Source organism: Ovis aries, chromosome X (genome assembly GCF_016772045.2).
Source record: "Ovis aries strain OAR_USU_Benz2616 breed Rambouillet chromosome X, ARS-UI_Ramb_v3.0, whole genome shotgun sequence".
NCBI classification, from domain to species: domain Eukaryota; kingdom Metazoa; phylum Chordata; class Mammalia; order Artiodactyla; family Bovidae; genus Ovis; species Ovis aries.
This window is the reverse complement of record NC_056080.1, coordinates 133,527,853-133,551,538: the sequence shown is the minus strand read 5'-3', so window position 1 is coordinate 133,551,538 and position 23,686 is coordinate 133,527,853. Positions and strand designations below refer to the sequence as shown.

At 40.9% G+C, this 23,686-nt stretch overlaps 1 protein-coding gene and 1 long non-coding RNA gene across 11 annotated transcripts in view; one reads left to right on the top strand and one right to left on the bottom strand.

Annotated features, from left to right (window-relative positions):
- ZMAT1 (zinc finger matrin-type 1) overlaps positions 1-23,686 on the top strand; it is a 78,807-nt gene that overhangs the window by 17,486 nt on the left and 37,635 nt on the right. For 6 of the 10 annotated variants that reach the window (XM_042241744.2, XM_042241741.2, XM_042241743.2 and 3 more), the window contains exon 1: positions 19,054-19,417. The exons of 3 other annotated variants lie outside the window; for them this stretch is intronic. In XM_042241744.2, coding sequence (XP_042097678.1) covers positions 19,108-19,417 — 310 coding nt within the window. In that variant the 5' untranslated portion in view covers positions 19,054-19,107. Of the gene's footprint in view, positions 1-19,053; positions 19,418-19,581; positions 19,669-23,686 lie in introns of those variants that run through there. One more of the 10 variants, XM_060407972.1, reaches the window with a different exon arrangement.
- Positions 1-23,686, bottom strand: part of LOC121818193 (uncharacterized) — a 59,609-nt gene that overhangs the window by 12,512 nt on the left and 23,411 nt on the right. The window lies entirely within an intron of this gene.

Here is a 23,686-nt window from a genome sequence, read left to right as displayed (position 1 = left end):
TCTATAAATTCTAGTTCTACAGTCTCAACTTGGCCTTCAGTGCTAGCCAAAGCTTCAACGGATTGAGTTTTTAAAAGAAAAAAGAAATGCTTCTATGTGTCCCTTACTGGCTCTGTCTCTGCTTTCACTCGGTAGTTATTTCAGACATTCATTACTGTCCTTCAGTCTTCTGTTTTCATCAAATGACCTCATCTACTTGGCAGAGAAAACAGAGTCCAAAACATAGGATTCCCTAAAGTTCCTCCTCCATCCCTCATGACAGTATCTATATCTGTATTCACCCTTACCATCATCTGTAGAAATTTAGTAGAGTGGGAAACCTTTTTCAAAACTAAATCTTACATCTGCGCTCCGAAACTCCCCTCCCCTCCCGTGACATTAGGACCTTCCTCCTTAAATTGTCCTTTCTCTTCCCTGGATCTTTGACATTTCACCATCTACTGGCTTTTTCATTGCAGTCAGTAAAAAGATGGCAGTTCTTTGGTCATTGTTTACACAATCAATATTTTTAAAAGGAATTGTCTCTTTTATAATTATCTGCACATTTACTTCCCATTCCTTCTTGAACCTACTGTAGAATACAGCCCCCTTCCCCTCCAGTAAAATAGCTCTTACCAAAGCTAACTCCAGCAGATACTTTTTAGTCTTTATCTTATTTGAACTCTTCACCAACTGATACTTCCTACCTTTGATTGTGTGACACTATTTTCTTGAGATTCTCATGAAATGTAGCTAGTGTGTCTCAATCTCCCTTGCTGGTTTTCTTTATCTAACTACCCCTAATATATTAACCTTTCCTGCGGTGAGCTTTATTTTTAGCCCATTCTCATTTCATTTTATATGAGTTTGTTACATGAGCCCAGTCAGGTTCTTAGCCTTAATTAATGGCCATCTATAGGCTGATGATTCAAATATCTCAGTGTCTTGATCTTGTTCCTAAACTGTAGACCCATACACTCAGTTGCTTCTAAGACACTCTTCAGAGATTATCAAACTGAATATACAATATAAAAGTCTTCCCCTTTTTTTCTTCCCTCTTCTTCCACGAAATGTTTCTCTCTCTCTCTCATATCTCCTATCTTAACAATCAGCCACATAGTCCAAGTCAGAAATTTTGGAGTTATTTTTGGTCACTTCTTATTATTCTCCCTCATCCACTTAGCTGCCAGGTCCTACCTCCTAATTATCACTTGGTTTATTTCTTCCTTCTTTACTCCTATTGTCAATGATTTAATTTTAGTACTGTTGCATCAGTAAAACTGTGGAACAGAAACGTCACTCAGTCGTGTCCGACTCTTTGCAGCCCCATGGACTGTAGCCTACCAGGCTCCTCTGTCCATGGGATTTTCCAGGCAATGGTACTGGAATGGATTGCCATTTCCTTCTCCAGCGGATCTTCCTGACCCAGGGATCGAACCCGGGTCTCCCGCATTGTAGACAGACGCTTTACTGTCTGATAAAACTGTGGATTACTGCTAAATTCTTTTAACCAGCCTCTCCTACTTGAATTGACCTCCACAGTGTTGTCAAAGTACTATATCTCAAAAACAAATTTGATTCTATTACTTCCTTGCTTTAAACTCTTTAGGAACTCCCACCAATTAAAGAATAAAATCCAGATCCCTTGACTCATCATCCAAGACTCTTCATGATTTGACTCATGACATTTCTTTCTTTAGCTTCTTCTCTGTTTCCTCCCTATGGTGGTGGTGGTGGTTTAGTCGCTAAGTTGTATCTGACTCTTGAGACCTCATGGACCATAGCCTGCCAGGCTCCTCTGTCCTGGGATTTCCCAGGCGAGAACACAGGAGTGGGTTGCCCCTTCCTCCTCCAGGAGATTTTGTCAACCCAAGGATCGGACTTGCGTCTCTTGCATCGGCAGGCAGATTCTTTACCACTGAGCTACCTGGGAAGCTATTTAATCCCTATAGTTCAGCTAAATTCAATCACACACTGACCTTTGAATGGGTCACATTTTCCCATGTCTTCCTGACATCATACATGCTTGTCTCTTTTGAATTCTGAAATATTATATCTAAAATACCCTCAAACTCCTCCTCTCCTTTTCATCCTTAAACACGAATTTAGAAGTCACTTATTTGTGAAGCCTCAGTGAATCCCCTATATTCATTTAATCACCCAACAAGGATTGCTCCCCTTTCATCCTGGGATATCCTCATAGCACTCTTTACATGTATCGGAAGCCTGATTGCTCCATCAGATTACAAACTCTCTGAAGTCAAATAATATGTTCTCTTAGTCACCTTTATTTCTCCAATATCTAGTACCACTCCTGGAACTACATTTAGCAAGTGTGTATTGAATTAAACGAATGAATTTGCTTTTGGCTTTTGTCTCAAAAGGACAGAATCCTCCCTTATTTGGTTTTCCTCTCCGAAAAGACAGATTTTTCAGATTATAACATTTTTATTATTTCTCAGAGTTCCCATCTCCTCTTCTTCCTCCTCTGCCTTTGTGGCTTAAAGGGATGTGTATGTGAAATGATGGTGGTCTCCCTTTCCAGATTTGTAACACTGAATGAGATAGAAAGGAGCCTGGTGACAGTGGGTGGGAGCAGGGGCCCCTGGTAGGATTCAACAGGGCAAGTGCTCCTGCTTGCCTAGGCAGACTCAAACCAGTTGGAGGAAGGACAGGATTATGGGTGTGGGAAGGGTGAGCCTTATTAGGATGCTGAAGGAGGCAACAGACACAAGTAGGAAATGTGGCCAAGAGAATGCTGGTACTAAATCACATATCAGTGAGGATACAAGTTTCTCCAGGGATCTTAAAAATGCATCCCTGATGTCTGAGTTAGCACAGCAATCTACCACGTTTCTTGTAAATAAACTTATTGAGAGATCAAGTTTGTAAAACCAGCTCAAAATAAATCACTGTGGATGGTGACTGCAGCCATGAAATTAAAAGACACTTGCTCCTTGGAAGAAAAGCAATGACAAACCTAGATAGTGTATTAAAATGCAGAGATATTGCTTGACCTACAAAGGTCCATATAATCAAAGTTATGGTTTTTCCAGTAGTCATGTATGGATGTGATAGCTGGACAATTAAAAAAATGACTGAACACCAAAGAATTGATGCCTTTGAACTGTGGTGCTGAAGAAGACTCTTGAGAGTCCCTTGGACAGCCAGGAGATCAAATTAGTCCATCCTAAAGGAAATCAACCCCGAATATTTAATGAAAGGACTGATGCTGAAGCTGAAGCTCCAATACTTTGGCCACCTGATGTGAAGAGCTGACTCATTGGAAAAGACCCTGATGCTGGGAAAGATTGAAGGCAGGAGGAGAAGGGGACAACAGAGGAGGAGATGGTTGGATGGCATCACTGTCTCAATGGACGTGAGTTTGAGCAAGCTCTGGGAGATAGTGAAGGACAGGGAAGCCATGCTTGCTGCAGTCCATGGGATCTCAAAGAATCAGACATGACTGACCGACTGAAGAACAACAAGCAATTATTACAGCTCCCTGGAAGATAGTAGAGTATCGTCACTGTAGACAGAAAGAGACAGGAGAAGAAATCAACCAGGGCCCAGGGAATCTAAGTACTTTTGTAATATTATTTATTATTTTGGTTTGTTCTATCTGTTGGAATATTCTGAAGACCTTTCCTGTACTATTGGTCCACATTTAAGGCCCAAACTTCACTTTGATATGGCAATAGGTAGTTCAGTGCTAACTTTTATTAGTTACCATAGCAGCTAGAGAGATTTATGCCATATTAAGGGCTTCTAAGGAAGTGATATCATTGTCTGGGGGGCCTATATGTATTAAGTTTGTGTTAATAAATTGAAAATACCTAAATTTGTGCCTCTTATACTAGTGATTGCAAAGAGGCCCAATATAATAGGTAAAAGGTAATTTGCTGCTTCTTTTTGTGGGAAAAATAGATGAGAGAAATTAATTTTCTAGTTGGATGCAGGGAGATCAGAGACTAAATATGCATAAAACAAAGGTCAAATTGCATACCATGGAAGGGGGTGGAATGGAAGAATAGTATATGCTACCCTACTGAATAGGTGTGATACCACAGGAGAACAAGTAGCCCCAAGGGGCTTGGAGGATAGAGTTTCTGATGGGAAAGTTTGAATCAGTGTAGACATGTGAGGGTCAAATTGTCTTAATGAAGGGGCATGGCTGTCTATAATATTGATTGATGATGGGAGACAGGAGGGATATGGGGTCCATGAATGGAAATTTAATGAGGTTAAGAGAATGCTGGAAAGAAATGCAGGGGGCAGATAAGGAGAGAATGATGAGTAGTCAATATGGACATCAAACACCTCCAAGGGGATAGGGATTAGTTGCAGGAGTGGTTGTTCAGGCTGGAGCACCAGTTAGTATGCCCAGCATTGTTAGAGGGTCAGCTCTTAGGGAACATGTTACACAGATATTATCCAGCAAGTCACAGAAAGGAGGCCTTGGGTATGATGAGACTGCAAAATAGTGGAGCATGTAGTGTGGGGTTGTTGGACAAGGGAAAATCATAACTACTGCAGTTGTGGAGTTTACAATGGAAAATGATGTGGAAACAATTACAGGGACAGGAATCGTGGCCAGCTACCAAATGAAATGCATAGTTGTAGGTAGAGTTTTAAGCCTTTGTGGAGAGATAGTGGACGTGAGGATCCCAATTCAGGTTTTAGGTACCCAAGATTCGCTCATTTGCTCGCTCAGTCATGTCCGAGTCTTTGTGATCCTTTGGACTGTAGCCCTCCAGGCTCCTCTGTCGATAAGATTCTCCAGGCAAGAATACTGGAGTGGGTTGCCATGCCCCCCTCCAAGGGATCTTCCCAACCCAGGGATTGAACCTACATCTCCTGTACTGCAGGTGGATTCATTACCACTGAGCCATCATTACTAATAGGTACCCAAGAGGAGAAACTAAATGAGGTGGCACCAATACGAATATATCGAAAGCATGTATAGTGCTAGTTTACACCAAGAGGCAGTGCATTAAGATGGAAAAGAGTGGGTTAAGGACAAATATGAATAATCTATGGGGAGTTCCTTGATGCAGCAGGATAGATACTGGGGCCTGCCAATAGGCTTTGGTTCCTTGCAAGCTGTCATTACATGGTATAAGAGAGGATATGAAATCTTAGAGATGCAGGTAAGTAGGATGGGTAGTGGACAGTAACCATGGTGCCACTGGCATCATCTGTGTAGGGAACAGAGGCCTGCATAGATTGAAACTGATCGATAAGGTAGGAGGAGGGAGAGAAGAGAGGGCAGTTGGGGAAATTATAGGAGATTCAGGTAGGGTGGAAGAGTCAGGGATTGAGTCTCAGAACAGAGAAAATGAGTCTGGTCAGAATGTTTTGGGTGGGTTTTGGCATCGGACTGTGGTGATAGGACATCTGGCCGTGTCAGCATCAAGGCCTGGGCTGCTACATTGTGCTGAGATCATCATTTGCAATGTATTCAACTCCTGGGCAGCGGTCATCATCTTGAAAGTGATAGGCTGCTGAGCTGAGGCCATCGTTTCTGAGATGATGGTTTGTAGTCTATGCTCTCATCTGTTGCCTGCTTGTGAGTGATACCTCTAAAGACCCTAATGGGGCAGAGGGACCAGGAGCTCTTGATATGAACCCTGAGCTACCTTCAAAACTTTAAAGCAAAGTTTGATAAAGTGAAGTGAAAGTCGCTCAGTTGTGTCTGGCTCTTTGTGACTCCATGGACTATACAGCCCTTGGAATTCTCCAGGCCAGCATACTGGAGTGGGTAGCTTTTCCCTTCTCATGTATACATCTCTGGATGTATATTAGTCTTCTGCCCTCCAGGTGTTACAGAGTAACTTCTTATGGAGAAACTGGGAACCGACTGAATACTCCAAACAAGTAGTATAAAAAGGTGCTCAGTTTGACACTGAGCTGAAGTGGTGGAATCCCATATCCAAACCATGAGCTAAATAAAGAACAGCCAGAACAAGCAGAACTAGAATGTTCCACAACTTTGGACCTTCGGCCTATACTCCCTGGTGTGCTGCGTGTGCCTGTTTAATATGATGCGAGTCACAGGCATTGTCATCCCAGATCCTATAGTGACTCCTCATTCAGTATCACTGTAATGAAGTAAATCCAGAGTTGATATCCTATTTAACAATAGTGGCCCAAGAACCAGGTCAAGATCTTTTTTCCTCACCAGAAGATCCACTGTGTGGACAGTTGTAAGTATTGTATCAGGTGTGGAAATTTCTATTCCCTCTAGGGAAAGCAAAACGTCTAGTTAACCAAACTTTAAAACCACCATATTGGGAAAGGACAGCAGAATTGTGGAAAGCATTCTTGTGGCATACAGAATAAACTTTTGGGTAGGGGCAGAAAATTTTTGGTGAGCCTCATTCTATTCTTTGCCCTTCATCCAGGACCCAATGCAGCATGATTTGTGCCAGGATAGAAAAGGGATAATAGAATGGGGACATGCCATTAATTTGAAGGTACTGTTACATTGGATACTGTATACCTAGACCAATAAGTGAAATTAAAAGATGCTTACTCCTGGAAGGAAAGTTATGACCAACCTAGACAGCATATTGAAAAGCAGAGACATTATTTTGCCAACAAAGGTCCATCTAGTCAAGGCTATGGTTTTCCAGTGGTCATGTATGGATGTGAGAGTTGGACTGTGAAGAAGGCTGAGCACCGACGAATGGATGCTTTTGAACTGTGGTGTTGGAGAAGACTCTTGAGAGTCCCTTGGACTGCAAGGAGATCCAACCAGTCCATTCTGAAGGAGATCAGCCCTGGGATTTCTTTGGAAGGAATGATGCTAAAGCTGAAACTCCAGTACTTTGGCCACCTCATGTGAACAGTTGACTCATTGGAAAAGACCTTGATGCTAGGAAAGATTGAGTGTGGGAGGAGAAGGGGACGACAGAGGATGAGATGGCTGGATGGCATCACGGACTCAATGGACGTGAGTCCGAGTGAACTCCGGGAGTTGGTGATGGACAGGGAGGCCTGGCGTGCTGCGATTCATGGGGTCGCAAAGAGTCAAACACGACTGAGCGACTGAACTGAACTGAAGGGGTAAAGGAAATCAGGCAGAGCACCCAAACACTAAATCACTTGACAAAACATATACTTCAGATCCTCTCTCAGCTAACAAGAAGAGAGGGGGGGGCGGGTAGAGAGAGAGAGAGAGAGAGACAGAGAGAGAGAGAGAGAGAGAGAGAGAGAGAGAGAGAGAGAGTGTATCCCAGGAAATGTAATTTAACTCCTGTAACTTAGGCATTGCCCATCTTTAAAACAGGAGCAACAGAACCTTCCTTCCTTGACCACTGGGAGGAGAAAATGAGAAAACCTAAGGTTTGTCACATTGGGCACATTCAGAAACTGTCTTCACTCTGCTTTCTCCTCACATAACAAAGTCACTTTAATACCTACTGTTTAGGTTATTTATTGCTGTGTAACAAATTGTCATAGAATGTAATGGCATTAAATATTTCTTTTGCTCACTAACTCTGTGGGTCTGGAATCTGGACTGGACAGAACAGGGACAGCTTTTCTTTTTCCACAATATCTAAGGGCTCAGCTGTAAAAATTCAGAGGTTCATGGTGACTTGATGGCTGGGGCTGGTGTCATCTGAGCTCATCTAGTTGAGACTAGCTGTGGGATGGGACCTGAGCAGAAATTGCTGGTCAGAACATCTGCATGTGGTATCTGCACTGACCTGAGCTACTTCACAGCATGGTGACGAGGTTCCAAGTGCAAGTAACCCCAGATTTGTGCCCAGAAACTGTCACTGTCACTTCCGCCACATTCTAATGATTAAAAGTAGGTTATAAGTACGTCCAGGTTCAGGGAGAAGGGCCACAAACCTCACCTCAAAGAGTTTGTGGACATGATTTAAGATCACCATGTTTCTTTTTGTTTCTTTCTATCCTACTGACTTTTCACAATAAATGCCAACAAGTAGTAGTATTTTAAAATTATTTTTGTTGTGGTGGTTGATCTTTAAATAAGTGCCCACTGGTGTTTGCAAGGGTTGAAGAAAGTTTACATGGTCCATATACTTTGGGAAAACCAGGGCACTCTACATGACTGCTCTATGCCAGGCACTGTGCTTGCTCCTTGACAAAAATCATCCCAGTTATTGCCTACAGCATAACAGTGATGTGAAGTATTAGCATTTTCCTTCATTAGATGAGGTCTTGGGTAACAGTCACTGTATGAAAAACTTGATATCATAATCCAGTCTTTATGATATTATATTCAATGCTATTGCCTTTAGCTTGGCTCTATCTTTGAAGAGAACTCCTAAGGTACGATCAATAAAAATTTGAGAATTAACTCCATAAGTCATCTGTGCTATATACATAAATGTCTAATATGGTGGTATATTAATAGAGAAAGGACTATGAAAAGGCATTGTGTTCTATAAATTATATGGGTTCTGGAAATGGAAAATACAATTTGGTTTTGTGTTGGAAAAACAGTTGAAAAAAAGGTTGAGTGGATTAGCTATGTTTTTGTGATCCTGGTGCTCCTGTGTGGGTCACACACTGGTTGTCCTGGGATCGATATCTTGATTAATGACAATTTTATTGCATGGGTGTGTGGTATCATGGGAATGGAAGCCTACTTGGAAGAGCAATCTTGGTTTGCATGTTAAATTCTGGTGTTTGGTGAAGAAGGACAGAAATGCATTTCATTTCACTTCATTGTTACTTGAGTGTAGTGAAAGGGCTTCCAGCTGAAAGAAGGAAGATACCATATATAATCCAGGAGGGAAGCTGATGGCTCTTAAGGCAATGGACACTCATCATTTGATGGGGAATTGGGTGGACTCTCACTGGATACGATGCTAACTGGATTTCACTTTTGCAGGAAAATGATAACCAGTATGTTAATTCATGGTGCTTTAAACCACTTCCACATTTTTCTCATAAAGTGGAGCCCTACCAGAGCTACTGAACCCAAGGCCTCTGCTCTTGGTATTAATTGTTCCCTAACAGCCTCTTGGTGCCACCATGCTTCAATGTTATGAACTCGAGGCATTTAATTAAAATCATTCAGCTAATTTTCATGTTCTTCTCCTGCACAAACCTGGATATATGAGAAGCATGACAAGTGAAATTCATACTGATAGGTGAAGTAAGAAGAGAGGTGATGGGATTTATGCAAGGTTGTTAAAGAGTTACAAGGTGAGCTGCTGGTACCAGGAGCTAGAGAGGTCTCCTGAATTCACTCCAATGGCCTCTCCAGCAGCCAGTGTACTGGTTTTATTCTCTACTGGTTTTGTTCTTTGCTAAATGGTATCTCATCTCTCAAGGAAGTTGTGTGTGTGTGTGTGTGTGTGTGTGTGTGTGTGTGTGTGTGTGAGGGGGTGTGTGTGAAAAGACAGAGAGAGAAAACCTTGTGCAGTGGTTGAAATCTCAGACTTTGAAGTCAGACAATTATGCATTCCAGTCCCAGTTCACATTATTTTCAACATTCAGTGGCTATAGGATAAATTACCTAATAGAGTTGGTAAAGAAAAGAATGATTTTTATCATTTGCTTTTCTTTCATATTTTTTCCTAACCCCTGATTTTATTGTATAGTATGATTTAGGAGAAAATTTCCCATTGATCTCCAAAAGCAAAAGATGGTGCAGAGAGACAGAGCATCATAGTGGGGCTGGTAAACAGAGAAATGGATTCAGGAGACAAATACTGTTGGGCCCATGAATAACCAACATCATTTTTATTAATGAACATTAACTATATTAATTGATTAATCTAACTCATTAATTATATTAATACCCCCTTCAAGTAACCATTTTGCTTTCACTATAGTAGGCTTCTAACAGGACCTGGCTAGGGCCAACTGGCTTGTGTATTCTGTCTACGTGATTGTTTAATATCTCTTCTGCGGTAGGTGCTGTTTGTGTTTGTGTGCATGCATGCTCAGTTGCTTCAGTCGTGTCTGACCCTGTGAGACCACATGGACTGCAGGCTACCAGGCTTCTCTGTCCTTGGAATTCTCCAGGCAAGAACACTGGAGTGGGTTGCCATGCCCTCCTCGAGGGGATCTTTCCCACCCAGGGATTGAACCTGCATCTCCTATGTCTCCTGCATTAGGAGGCGGGTTCTTTACAACTAGCGCCACTTGGTCTTCGTTGTTGTTGTTCGATTGCTCAGTTGTGTCCAACTCTCTGTGACCCCATGGACTGCAGCACGCCAGGCTTCCCTGTCCTTCACCACCTCCCAGAGCTTGCTCAAACTCATATCCATTGAGTCAGTGATGTCATCCAACCATCTCTTCCTCCCTCGTCCCCTTCTCCTCCTGCCTTCAATCTTTCCCAGCATCAGGTCTTTTGTAATAAGTTGGCTCTTCATATCAGGTGGCCAAAGTATTGGAGCTTCAGATTCAGCATCAGTCCCTCCAAGGAATATTCAGCATTGATTTCCTTTAGGACTGACTGGTTTGATCTCTTTGCAGTCCAAGGGACTCTCTAGAGTCTTCTCCAACACCACAGTTCAAAAGCATCAATTCTTTGGTGTTCAGCCTTCTTTATGGTACAACTCTTATATCCATACATGACTACTAGAAAAACCATAGCTTTGACTAGATGGACCTTTGTTGGCAAAGTGATGTCTCTGTTTCTTAATATGCTGTCTAGGTTTGTCATAGCTCTCTTTAGTGGGTGTTAATGTGCAATACAAAGATGTTCACTTTGGGCCTGCTCCCATTCATTCATCCGTCATCCATATGCCTCCTCTCCAGAATTTCTTGTATTGGATATTCTAGCTTTCTCCTTCCAGGACCCTGACCAACTTGACAAGTCAACTTCCACTGCCTCTGAGTTCATATATATTCTTACCCTGGGCCAATTCTCTTTAAACCAAGATGAATGACCAAGATACTCTCCCCATGGTGCTGCATATTGGGAAGCTTTACCCTTAAAATGCACATCTTTCAAGGCTACCTCAGAGCAAAGCATAGTGCAGAAGCATTCTATTTTCAGCTTCTACCCACATACTGGGCCAACCTATCCATGAATCAGTTTGTTTCTCCATCAAGCTGGTCATAAGGAATCTTCCATGGCCACAACTATGAATTGAGACTTGAGGCTCTGATGAAACAGTTTTGATAACTTGGGAGCCTTGGCACCCACATCAGTAGTTTATGCTTTTGTGAGCTGCCCATGCCTAATACCAGCCATACCACTTCCAATTTACAATGAATCATTGCTGCACCCACTCAAGTTTATGATTTTGTGGGCCTGACAGTATTCAGCTCATGATGGGAAATTCTAGCTGTATATTCACTTGGTGTCAAAGGACCAGGTGCTATGTATCTATCAAGGCTCGATAGATACATAGCTGGGGTCTTTTTTGAATGGTATCTAATTCTTCATTGCAGGTGGCATGGCTTTGCTTCAGGACATTGAGATTATGTTGTAAATCTCCTGCCAAGGCTCGCCATAAATTACACATGTCATCTACTTCCTCTACATGTACCTACCTTTAATACAATAGGATCCATTGGGTCATATGCGCCAAGCAGCAAGGCTGCATACGCACAAGCTTGGACCTACTACAGAGCCTTTTCTTAATTAAACCCCGCTCAAAGTTGGTATTCTTGCATTGCATTTACCATTCTTGGTAAATGGGTCAGAACAGTATTTCTAAGTTTGAATGTGCTGCCTCCATAGCCTGAAGAGGCTTATCAGGTGTTTCATCCATGCTACTTGACTGGTGGATGGCCAAAAATGCTCTAATGCATCCTGTGTGTTCATAAGATTGTCTGTGTATGTCCAAGATGACTAGATCCCTAAACACTTCACTGATGTGAATCTGTGATAGTTTTATCTCCCACGATGTGTTTTACTAAGGACTCAAATGTACCTTTCTCATCTGATCCAGTTAACATGATATCATCTATATAGTGGCCCAAAGCAATATTTTGCAGAATGTCCACGTTTCATATCTCTTCAAACTATAACAGAATTGGAAAGTTAACATATCTCTGGGACAAAGCCACACATTAATTCGGTTGTCCAAATCATGTGAATGTGAACTGTGCCTGGGCGTTCTTCATGATAAGGTTGGAAAGAAGTCATTTGTTAGATTAGTGACCATGTCCTTTGTACTTAAAATCTATTCTAGCAAAGATACCACAACCAATATGGCAGCTGCAAATGGATCTAATACTTGTTTGAGTTTGTGGTGGTTTATTCTCGTCTTCTTTAATCCCTTTGGATTTTTTATGATTCAGACTGATAAGAGGGAAAATGATAGGCATTATTACCACTACATCCTCTAGGCCTTTAAGGATGGGACAAATTTCTGCCACTCCCCACAGGATTTTGTATGTTCTTTTTAAATTTACCCTCTTGGCCAGAGTGGTAGCGGTTTCAGAGGCTTCCACTTGGATTACCCCAGAATGATAGCTTTTTCCTTACAGGCTAAGGAACCAATATGGAGATTCTGTCACCTGCCATGTATATCTATTCTAGTTATATATTTGTGGATCAGGGAGATGACAAACAGTTTGTCTGATAGACTTATTAGAAATACAGTAAGTCAGATCTGAGATAACTTACATGCTCCCCCTCAGAGAGCCATGAATATACTTTAGGTTTTTCAGGCATCAATGTCAAATAGACCTCAGTGTCCAAGAGGCTAAATATGCCTGGGTAATTGTTCCCCAATGTACAATTAGCTAAGTAAAAGGCTATAGGTCCCTTTGGGGAAGGACTCTGTGAACTATTACCATATAAACTTGCTATAGAGTTGCAATATCCTTCCTTCTGGGGACCTCACATCTGTGCTGTCCCTAGAGGCTTACAAGACAAAATACTCAGGGGAGTAGGTCTGTTGGATTGAGTGTTAAAGTGAGAGTCAGCAGGTGTGTGTCCCATAGTCCAACCCATAAGTCTCTGTAGGACCTGAGGTAGGTCACATCCTCTGTCATGTCAACTCAATATTTTAGTGAAGTAAATGTCCTATGGTGCTTTGAGTAGTTTTACAAGACGCTGTAAAGATATTCAGATCCTCATCCAAACACTTATACAATGTAGCTATTTTAAAAGAAAATCTTTCTTGAAGAAAAGACTTGTGGTGAGTGGCTCTGTTTAAGAGAAATTCAAAGACTGGATCTGGTCTATTTAGTACACACACAGACACACGCACACATAGTAGGTATCATCAAGTAAATTCTCAGACACTTCCTGCAGCATAAAATCTCTCTGTAATAATACTAAATATTTTTTTAAGTGCCCACATGGAATACCCCCTTTAGTAATAACAAAAAAATGGCTAGCAGTGACATTTATTCTGACATTCTTTACATCCAGAAAACAACTATTGGCTGGCTGGTGAGATTAGTATTAAAATTTAAAAATTTGCTAGCATACACTATTAATATTACTTATGCAATTAATTTTTTAAAACTCCATTGTCATTTTAATCCTGAGATGTCTATAGCTGAAAGAACAACTCTAAATAGGACCTAAGAGGGCAGTTGATGTCTCTTAAAGCAAGAACTGCATGGTAATGTAAAGAGGATGGATAACATAAAACGTAAAAATCAGAAGTCAGGAAAACACAGGAAACAAGTGGAGATGGGGTGCTGAAATTTGTCCCTGATTCCAAACTCCATTGTGTGGTTATGCGACCAACACTTAAGCTGCTCCTCCCTTAACCAATCATAGAAGATAAACTTGCTGCCGCTGCTGCTGCTAAGTCGCTTCAGTCGTGTCCGACTCTGTGCAGCCCCAGAGACGGCAGCCCACCAGGGTCCCCCGTCCCTGGGATTCTCGAGGCGAGAACACTGGAGTGGGTTGCCATTTCCTTCTCCAATGCATGAAAGTGAAAAGTGAACGTGAAGTCACTCAGTCTTGTCCGACTTCGCGACCCCATGGACTGCAGCCTACCAGGCTCCTCCATCTATGGGATTTTCCAGGCAAGAGTACTGGAGTGGGTTGCTGTTGCCTTCTCTGGAAGATAAACTTAGGTTTAGGAAAACACTTCCCTATAGTTCTCAAACAGTGAGAATCTTCTGAAATTTTCTAGATGTTTATGTAACATAAAGAGCATTGTGTGATTCTGTTACATATCTGGACGCTGTCACATGGTAGGATATTTCTCTCAGACCCTCTCTAGGCTGACAAGAAAGTTCCGTGTGTGTGTGTGTGTGTGTGTGTGTGTGTGCGTGTGTGTGTGTGCATCTATGTGATGGGGGTAAGGAGCAAAGAACAAGAATTAGAATACACAAAAGTGTATACTGTGAGACCAAGACATTAGACATAAACAGATATATTTTCTGTAAAGTCTCTGTATAACTTCCTTTTCATGTAACTGTATGGATATTTGACAACTTTCATGTTAATAAAAATACAATTCCATAACATCAATTCTTTTTTAAATTAATTTATTTTAATTGGAGGCTACTTTACAGTTTTGTGGTGGTTTTTGTCATACATTGACATGAATCAGCCACAGGGGTACATGTGTCTCCCCCATCCCAAATCCCAAATCCCCCTCCCACCTCCCTCCCCATCCTATCCCTCTGGGTTGTCCCAATGCATCAGCTTTGAGTGCCCTGTTCATGCATTGAACTTGGACTGGTCATCTATTTCACATATGGTAATATACATGTTTCAGTGCTATTCTCTCAAATCATCCCACCCTCGCTTTCTCACACACACACACACACACACACTGTTCTTTACATCTGTGTCTCTTTTGCTGTCTCACACATAGGGTTGTCGTTACCTCTTTCTAAATTCCATATATATGAGTTAATATACTGCATTGGTGTTTTTCTTTCTGACTTACTTCACTCTGTATAATAGGCTCCAGTTTCATCGATCTCATTAGAACTGAAAAAATGCATTCTTTTTAATGGCTGAGTAATATTCCATTGTGTATATGTACCACAGTGTTCTTATCCATTCATCTACTGATGGACACCTAGGTTGCTTCCATGTCCTAGCTACTGTAAACAGTGCTGCAATGAACACTGGGGCATACAGGTCTCTTTCAATTCTGCTTTCCTCAGTGTGTATGCCCAGCAGTAGGATTGCTGGGTCATATGGCAATTTTTTAAGGAATCTCCACACTGTTTTCCATAGTAGCTGTACTAGTTTGCATTCCCACCAACAGTGTAAGAGGGTTCCCTTCTCTCCACACCCTCTCCAGCATTTATTGTTGGTAGACTTTTTGATAGCAGCCATTCTGACCAGCGTGAGATGGTACCACATTGTGGCTTTGATTTGCATTTCTCTGATAATGAGTGATGTTGAGCATCTTTTCATGTGCTTGTTAGCCATCTGTATGTCTTCTCTGGAGAAATGTCTGCTTAGTTCTTTGGCCCATTTTTTGATTGGATCACATAACATCAATTCTTAATGAGATACATCTTGTGCTGTCATAATTTTATCTATATTACTGCTTCAACAATGGAGAAATCTAAAATACTCTTAGTATTTTGCAGATACATTGTATGTGTGTTTGTATATAATTCAATTCTTATATCTGTATATTCGTATGCATATATTTTTGTTTAAAACTTTGTTACATTATTCATGCTATTTTATGTCTCTCTTATGTGTAAATATCAATGTGTCTATTTGCTTTTCTTTAATTTTACTGGTACTGAGAAACTTTGGATATTTGATTGCAATTGTTTTCACCTTTGATTTATTTGTTGATAAATTTGAATATTACTGTTCTGAGTCACATTCATTTTTATGTAAATCACATTAGTTATATGCCACTAAATTGTATTCTATTATTTCTTCCATTTTATGATATCTTTAAGTGTATTGTGTTTGGCAATAGAATTTTTAATTTCCCCATATTATTCTAAACAATGCATATTATGTTTCACCATAGAAATAGTGAAATAACTATTGGTATGCTTTTCTTTATTGATTTCTCAAATATTCAAAGATATACTCCTTTTTTTTTTTTTTGGCAACTCTGACCTACACCTTAGGCCCACTTCCACACCCCCACACCCCCATCTTCTGTCTGTGATTTTAGGAGTCAGTAGTTAAAACTCATTTCAGTCAATACTGTCCCCCTCCCTGTGGTCCAGTGATATAAGCAGACCATTTCAATCACTAAATTGAAAACCAGGGAAAAGTTAGTTATATCCATGAATCTGAGTGCATTCTTTAAATGAGGTTAATGAACCCGATTCAACATCACTGTTGTGAGATGACTGGGAAATTATGGGAAAAGTCTAGCCCATAGGAGGCTTTCATTAATTGTCACTCTTTGTTACATTCCACCTCCTCTCTCTTGTGAAAGAAATTATTTTGCCATTCACTTAATATCATAACAGTCATAGAGAACAATGAGAAGTGTAGAGGAAGACAGGAAAGTAGGTGCTTATTGTCATAGTGTATTACTCAGATTCGGTGGCATTTTTCTTTTCTGCATGTCACCAAACAGAGTTGGGGAATGGGGAGAAAACTAACTACTTTCTTTTATGTCAGGCAATATCCTCTCCCCTCTTTTTACTGTTTGATTGAACAGAAAACACAAAAGTTTCCGTTGTGCCTAAGAAGAAAGAAGTAACTGTATCTTAATTAGTATTTGTTGGCTGCTATAGTCCAAAGACAGGAAATTGTTAACTACCACACAGAGGTCAGCAGGTTCAAGTAAATCACTGCTAAACTTACAGGTCCTCCAAAGCCTTTGGGTATAAGCTGTGCAGAAGAATGTTGAGACCACGACAAAAACTCATGTTTTACATCTATTTGAGTGCATGTAAAGAATGGCCTCCGTTCTATTCTAAAATGTGTACCACTGGTGAGACCTAAACCATACTCAGAATCCTAAACCATATTCAGAATCCTGCTGACCGAAAAGTCTGGGAAATGTCCCGCTTCTGCAACACAGAGGAGAACACAGAAGAGGATGGAAAGACTGTCCAAGACTAGTTGACAGTATCTGGGAAAGTCATCTGAGTTTTATTACTCTAACCTTCCTGATTTTTTAAAAATACCTGATTCTCTATATTAAATAATTTGTTTGAAATACCTAGTGCAATTTCTCTTTTGCTGACTGAATCCTGAGGGATGCACACTCCCCAGATTCTGACTGAATAGTTCTTATACAGTTATATAGTTACATATGAACTGTGATTCATATTTTGAGAAACAATGCTTTTGAGGGATTCTCCCTCCTATACTGGAAGGGATATATTACACTCTTTTTTATGCATGCCTTGTCCTACTGGCTGTTTCAGTGGAATATTTCTTGTGTGTGATCTTTCCAGTAATTTCTTCAGTGAGTAAATGCTGCACTAACTTAGAGAAGGACAGGAAAGAACATTAGAGAAACCCAATGACTCAGGTAATCTTGGGTAAATTATTGAACCACAAAAACAACATAAAAATGTCCTTAAGAGCCTAGCACTCCAAGTCTCTGAGTTTGCTATTCAGCTCCAGCCAGTTGTTGGCAGTTAGGAATGCACAACAAATACTGCTAAATCTTCAAATGTTTTTAAGAGATTTTTTTTCTTTTGTAAGGAATGCCAAATGTTTCAATTGTTGACAGGGAAGTAAATAAATAACTGTGCACTTAAAACACATCTGTGGGCCAGACCTAAGGACTTAGGGACCTAGGTTTAGGGACTATTGATTTTTGACCTTTGCCTAGGACTTCACTGTACTGGATCATGAGAAATCAGAAATAAACTATCTTTTGTTTCTAAATGGTCCCAGTCTATGGAGAAGAGAGGCACACATTCAAAATATGCACATGATATAGGTGTAGCACAGAAGAGGGTGGAATTAAGGCTAAGTAGGGACAGGACATGTTTCCTGGGAGAGGTGATATATTATTTGGATTTCAAGGGGTGTATAGGGATTCAGTAGGAAGATGCCTAATTATAGGGGAAGGGGACATTTCAGGAAGAAGACGCAATATATACAATAGCATTACATCATGAAATAACAGCTTGTATAGGAATCTGTAAGAAGATTTTAATACTGCTAAATAAATTAAAAGCAGTGTGGGGAGGTGGGGACAGTGGAAGGGGAACAGAATAGGAAGTGAAGGGGGAGACTACTAGTCCAAAACTGTGTCCTTTGACTATCTAACAGGCAAAGGCGAGACAGTGATAAATGGCAGGAATATGGAACTAGATTGGAGGGCTTGAGATCAGAGGAAAGGAGACCAGTGAGGCAAATTCTATAGTTCTAACAAGAGACAGTGAGGATTCAAAATAGGGCTGTGGAAGTGAAAATGCAAAGGAGAGCTTACCCAAGAGAAACTTTTGCACAGATGCACCATGACACATACCAACCAACAGAGAAATGGATGGATATTTTACAGCATTGACAGTGAGTGAACTACAGCTACATGGACGAATCTCAGAAACAAAATTTTAGCGAAAGTAACAAGCCCCAAAATGCTACCTAGAAAAATACATAAATTTTTGTCAAATTTGGAAACAAAACTAAACAACATGGTTTAGGCATATATCTATGTACTGGAACATATGTAAAAAGAGTATGGGAATAATAAATAATATGAATCAAGATAATTATTTCTTTGGAATTTGGGGGAAAGATGGTGAGGAGATTCAAATAGGTAATATTCATTATATGGTTGGGTCCTGGGTTTCCAGTTTTTTAATTGTAATTTAGATGGGTAGATCCATAGTTAAGCAGGACTTTCGGGCTCGTGATGAAAATGCATCGTGACCAAGGCTTCTGCTATTTTTCTGTTCACTGAGGGCTATAAGAAAGGCGGGAGAAGATATATTTCAGAGCGATTTGGGTGATGGAGTAAATTGGTTTCCAGACATTCTTTTCTTTAAATTGGTTTTAGATTAGCTTCTCCAACGGAAAAGACATCACTGTGTGAAGACCACGTGCTTTTACATCCCGCGCTTTTTGCCCTTTGCCCTTGGCCGCTGTCGCTTCCCCTCCAAAGGGAGGTTGGTTACGCCAAGCCGTGGGGGGAAGGGAGGGGTGGCCCGCGGGTCTGAAGCGTTCCTATTGGTGGAGAGAAGGAGCGAGAAAGAGGCTGGAGCCGAGGCAAGGAAAAGAGGGGCTAAGGGGCGGGGCTAAGCGGGAGGCGGGGCAAGAGGAGCTTCACAGGAGTGAGGCGCAAGGGCAATTGTCGGCGCCTCGCTGCGATGGCGGCGGCGCCGAGCGCTGTCACACCGCTGGCAGCGGAGTCTTCCCCTCAGGAAGCTACCGTCTCTGTCGCCTCCTCCTCCTCCTCCTCCTCCACCGCCACCGCCTGCGCGGCGGCGGCGGCGGCGGCGGCAGCGGCAGCGATTGTGCCTGCCTCCTCCGCCACCTCCACGTCTGCCTGCCCGCCTGCCGGTGACTGTGGCGGCGGCGGCGGCGGCGGCGGCGGCGGCTTTGGCGGCTCCACTATGGCGGCGGCGGGGAGGGGGGGCAGTAGGTTTAAAGTAGACACCCGCCCTTGCCTGAGAGAAGGTGAGTTCCCGTCCCGGGCTGTGGGGGAGGCCCCGTCTCCTTTGCTGCCTCTCTTCTGCCTGTCCCAGAGCGGACTGGGCGCGGCCCGCCACCGCCCCACCCCCCACCTGCTGTGGCGCAGTAAAGGCCAAGCTCGCCCCGCCCCGCCCCGCCGTTGTAGCCCCGAGTGTGCCAGAGGGACGAAGCAGAGAGGGCCTTCCCTACCTCCTTCTGCCCGAAAAGGATGGGGCCCCCCAGGAAAAGGAACGCAGGTACTCACAAGCCAGGAGTTCGAAGGGAAGGAAAAAACCCCAAGCACTTAATCTCTCTCCCAGCCAGGGCGCTTTAGTGTGCTCTCTCTAGGAATCCGAGGTGTGATTTGGTGAGAGAGGGCAAGGTAGAAAAGTGCGCTGGAACTAGAAGGTCAGGGAAAGGGAAGGGGGACTGACGGCGACAGGGGCCAGAGGTGACAGAGAAACGGCCAAAGAAACGAGAGGGAGGAAATTTCCCTTTGGGGACATTCAGCATCCTTCAGTGTAGAAACTTAGAGTAGTGTATTTAAGGAGAGCCGGGATTAGACATTTCGAGAGGTTACAGTGTATGTTGAGCTTTAAGGTAGGATCGGTTGGATTTTAGAGTCGTAGGGTCTGGTGGAGGGGGTTGTACTGAGGAAAGAAAAGTGGCAGAGGCACAGATTTCAGAATTTTCTCTGACTATTTGAGGGTGTAACCTTCTAAAGCCCATCTTTTTCGTGCCCATCTTTAAGGTGGTTTTGGCTTTAGTAAATAATGTACATACCAACACACATTACTCCTAACATAAGATATTTCGTGACTGTTTCGGCCGAAGTGGTGTTTAGTTCACACGAAGTACTATATATTTGTGAACAGCCTACTAATAGCAGACTGTAAAATTTGCCATTGAATTGTGTTTTAAAGCAGTTTTGGAAATGCTTCTTATCTGGGTAAGACCGAGTCCACCACAGAAGATCTCTGTAAAGCATTTTGCCATCGTAAATTTCGTTATTAATTTCCAGTATATTCTGTGTTACCGTTCGCTGCTAATTTGCCTCCAAAGTGAAAGATCGTGGACCCCAAAATAGAGTAAAATAATCAAAGTTACTTTTTCCTAGAAGTAGAAATAAAAGTATTCCATAAAAATAATTTTCACATTCTTAAATGATGTATCCCGTAACCTATGACATCTTTCAGTTTGGAGGAATGGCAAAGCAGAAGAAAATCCCGTACAATGTTTGTCATAGGCACATTACATAAATGGCACTTACTAAATATAGAAGTTAGAAATACACTGTACATGATGTTTTTTAAATTTATGATCTCTTTTACTGAAGGCAGCTTTTGAAAGACTTTTATTTAGTGTCCTCAGTCATCCTGAACTTAAACACAATTGCTCAGGGATCAAAGTATGAAACCTCCTGGAATTTTTGTTTTTATACCAAAGTTTCTGCCTATAAGCAACACGAAGGAGAGAGCAGCTTTTCAGGAGTCAAGATCACAGTTCAGTTTGATTCACATGGCCTTTTCACAGTAAGGTTTAGGACCAGCATCTTATGGAAAAGATGGCTTTTTGCCTGGCTCTGTGACTGACTTGGTTGCAGTATCTTTGAATATATGCAGGTATTAATGACTTTAAGAGTTATAAATTAAGAAAGTAGTGGCAATACCCTGTCTATACTACTTCTAGCTGGTAAAAATGAGGAGAGCCCTAAAATAGGAGTCTGCTGAATGTAGGTTCTGGTGTTAGTTTATCTGCTAGATTTTTCTGACCCTGAACAGATCTCAAGCTTCCTGGATTTGGATCTTGACATTTATGAAATACAGGTATTGAACTAGCCAAACTCTAGATCAATTTCAGATCTGAAAGTATGAACCGTGGTTTTGCAGTTCTGCATTGATATTCTTTCCATAGCATATCCATGGCTGTGCACTAGAACAGTGGTTCATAAACTATAGAAACCTTGACCAAGATTTACGACCTGACATTCAGTGAGTAATACAATCTTTGTTGTTAGTGTTGATAACAGTTTACTAGGATATGAGAAACCAAATATAATTGCTACCTAAAAATTATCTCTTACCATTTCATTTTGGGTAAATATCCTTCATTAACTGTTCAGTCCAAACCAAAACTCCTGATGTTTCACTTAAATGATACATAGTTGATACACTGTCCAAAATGCTATTTAGATATCAAGTTATTTTTGTTTAGATATTTATAGAGGCCATAAATTGTCACCAGTTATGATAGTGGATAAAGGAGAGGAGAGAAAAATGTTTCTTGGTGGTGTGCCAATATCTTTTGCTTGTTTTGTTTTTGAAGTCCTAGTTAGATAACTAACAAGTGGCAAAGAATTGTCAAGATTCAGATTGACTTAGCAGCTGCAGCAGATAATTACAAATCCACTACAGATAGGACCATTAAAAGTTATTTGATAAAACCTTTGTTGATCCATTTTCAACTATAGTCAATACTCCTGAGGCTTTCATCTGTCTTGGGGTTGGTAATGAGCAAATGTCAGTGGAGATTAGAAATTGCTAAGCAGGGAAGATTAGAAGCTTTGAAAGGCTCCAAGTGGGAAATTGGACAATCAGCTTAAAGACAAATCAACAAATAAATGCCAAGTGAACACGTATGAAAAAACACATACAAAGAAACAAATTCATGGAAAGGGGCAAGTCATGAGATTTTCTAGGACCCTTCATATTTCATTCAGTGAAGTTTTTTCAAAAATGTATGAATGGCTCAAAACAGTTTTCATCCAGTATTGATGTTACCATGTGATCATAGTAAAAATCTAAATGAAAATAAACAGAAACCCTCTTATTTCCCTCTTCCTTTTAAGAAAAAGAAATTATTAAATAGATTCTGTTTTAAATTGGAGGACATCCTGGCATTTTACTTAATGATCTTTTTGCATAGCAATTACCTAACAAGGCTTTCCTTTGTCTTAATGTTCTTAAGTAAAGTTTCAAGGCCAGCATGAGAAAACCTAGTTAATAGCCTTTCTTTCATTTATTCAGGAATAATTTATTGAATGTTGTGTGTGTGTGTGTGTGTGTGTGTGTGTGCGTGCGCGGCCTGCGCCAAACGCTTGGCTCAGTGCCCAGAATATACAAGCAAACTAGACGTAGCTATATTATAGAGCCCTAGATGTAGCTATATTATAGAACTCAATAGTAGTGCTTGATAGTAAAATTATAAAGTAAAAATAAAATAATTGGGGAAAAGACAGTTTTAAGTCTAACTAGTCAGACTTCTAAGCTGTCAAGACTGTGCCATTGTTCATTGTAAATCTGTACTTTGCCCACATTGTCTCAAATATTATAGGCACACTAAAGCAAATCATATGATACATCTAATGTTGGTACTAAGGAAGAATAATTAGCCAACTGTTAGAATTAATTTTTAATTCTCTGCTTTTGGCAGGGTGGGAATATCTGGAGAGAGGTTAATGACCATTTCTAAGTTTCTGATCCTCTTCTTTAGTGTCAGTATGTGAAAATATTAACTAAGCATCTAAATTCATAAACATTTATTAATATTATATTCATCATATATATCTGTTAGGATATGAACTTTGATTCTTTTCCACCTGAAACCAGTCTTGCAGATCCATTCTCATTTACTAACCTATTGGAATGAGGGGCATGGTGACTTTCTGATGCAAAGTAGTTTTCATGGATCAAGTAAATTAGTGAATTTAGACAGGACTTGAATTCAGTTTCTAACTTCATAAGCATGACTGCTGGGCTAGCTAGCCACAGAGTGCTTATGATTTTGAAGGTCAAGAATTTAGTTTCAATATTCAATAAATATTAAACATACAACAAGCACTCCCAATTATTTTGTTAATTCCATTACATTTTATAATTGCTAATATGCCCTGAGAAAGCCTTCATTATTTTTTTATTATAATAATCTGTGTAAATAAAACTTGCCAAACTTGCCACCCTTGCCAATAGGTCAGGTACTAATTTTATAATCTGAGAAAGTAAAGGTACTAGATAGCATTATAGCTATGAGTGTTCATAATGCTGACAGGTACAGATCTGCATTTCTGGCACAATTAATCTATCTGAAAACTCCCTAAATGGAGTGTGCCTTTTAGGGAAATAAAGAGTTAAAACTCCTTGGCAAGGTTAACATCAGTTCCCTGGTGTCCTACAACTCAGTGTTGAGCTCTGCTCATTCTTTCCTAAGATAATGATGGTATTTAAAGATTGCAAGGGTCAAGTCAGCTATTTCTTAAAAATCCATTTTAATCAAGAA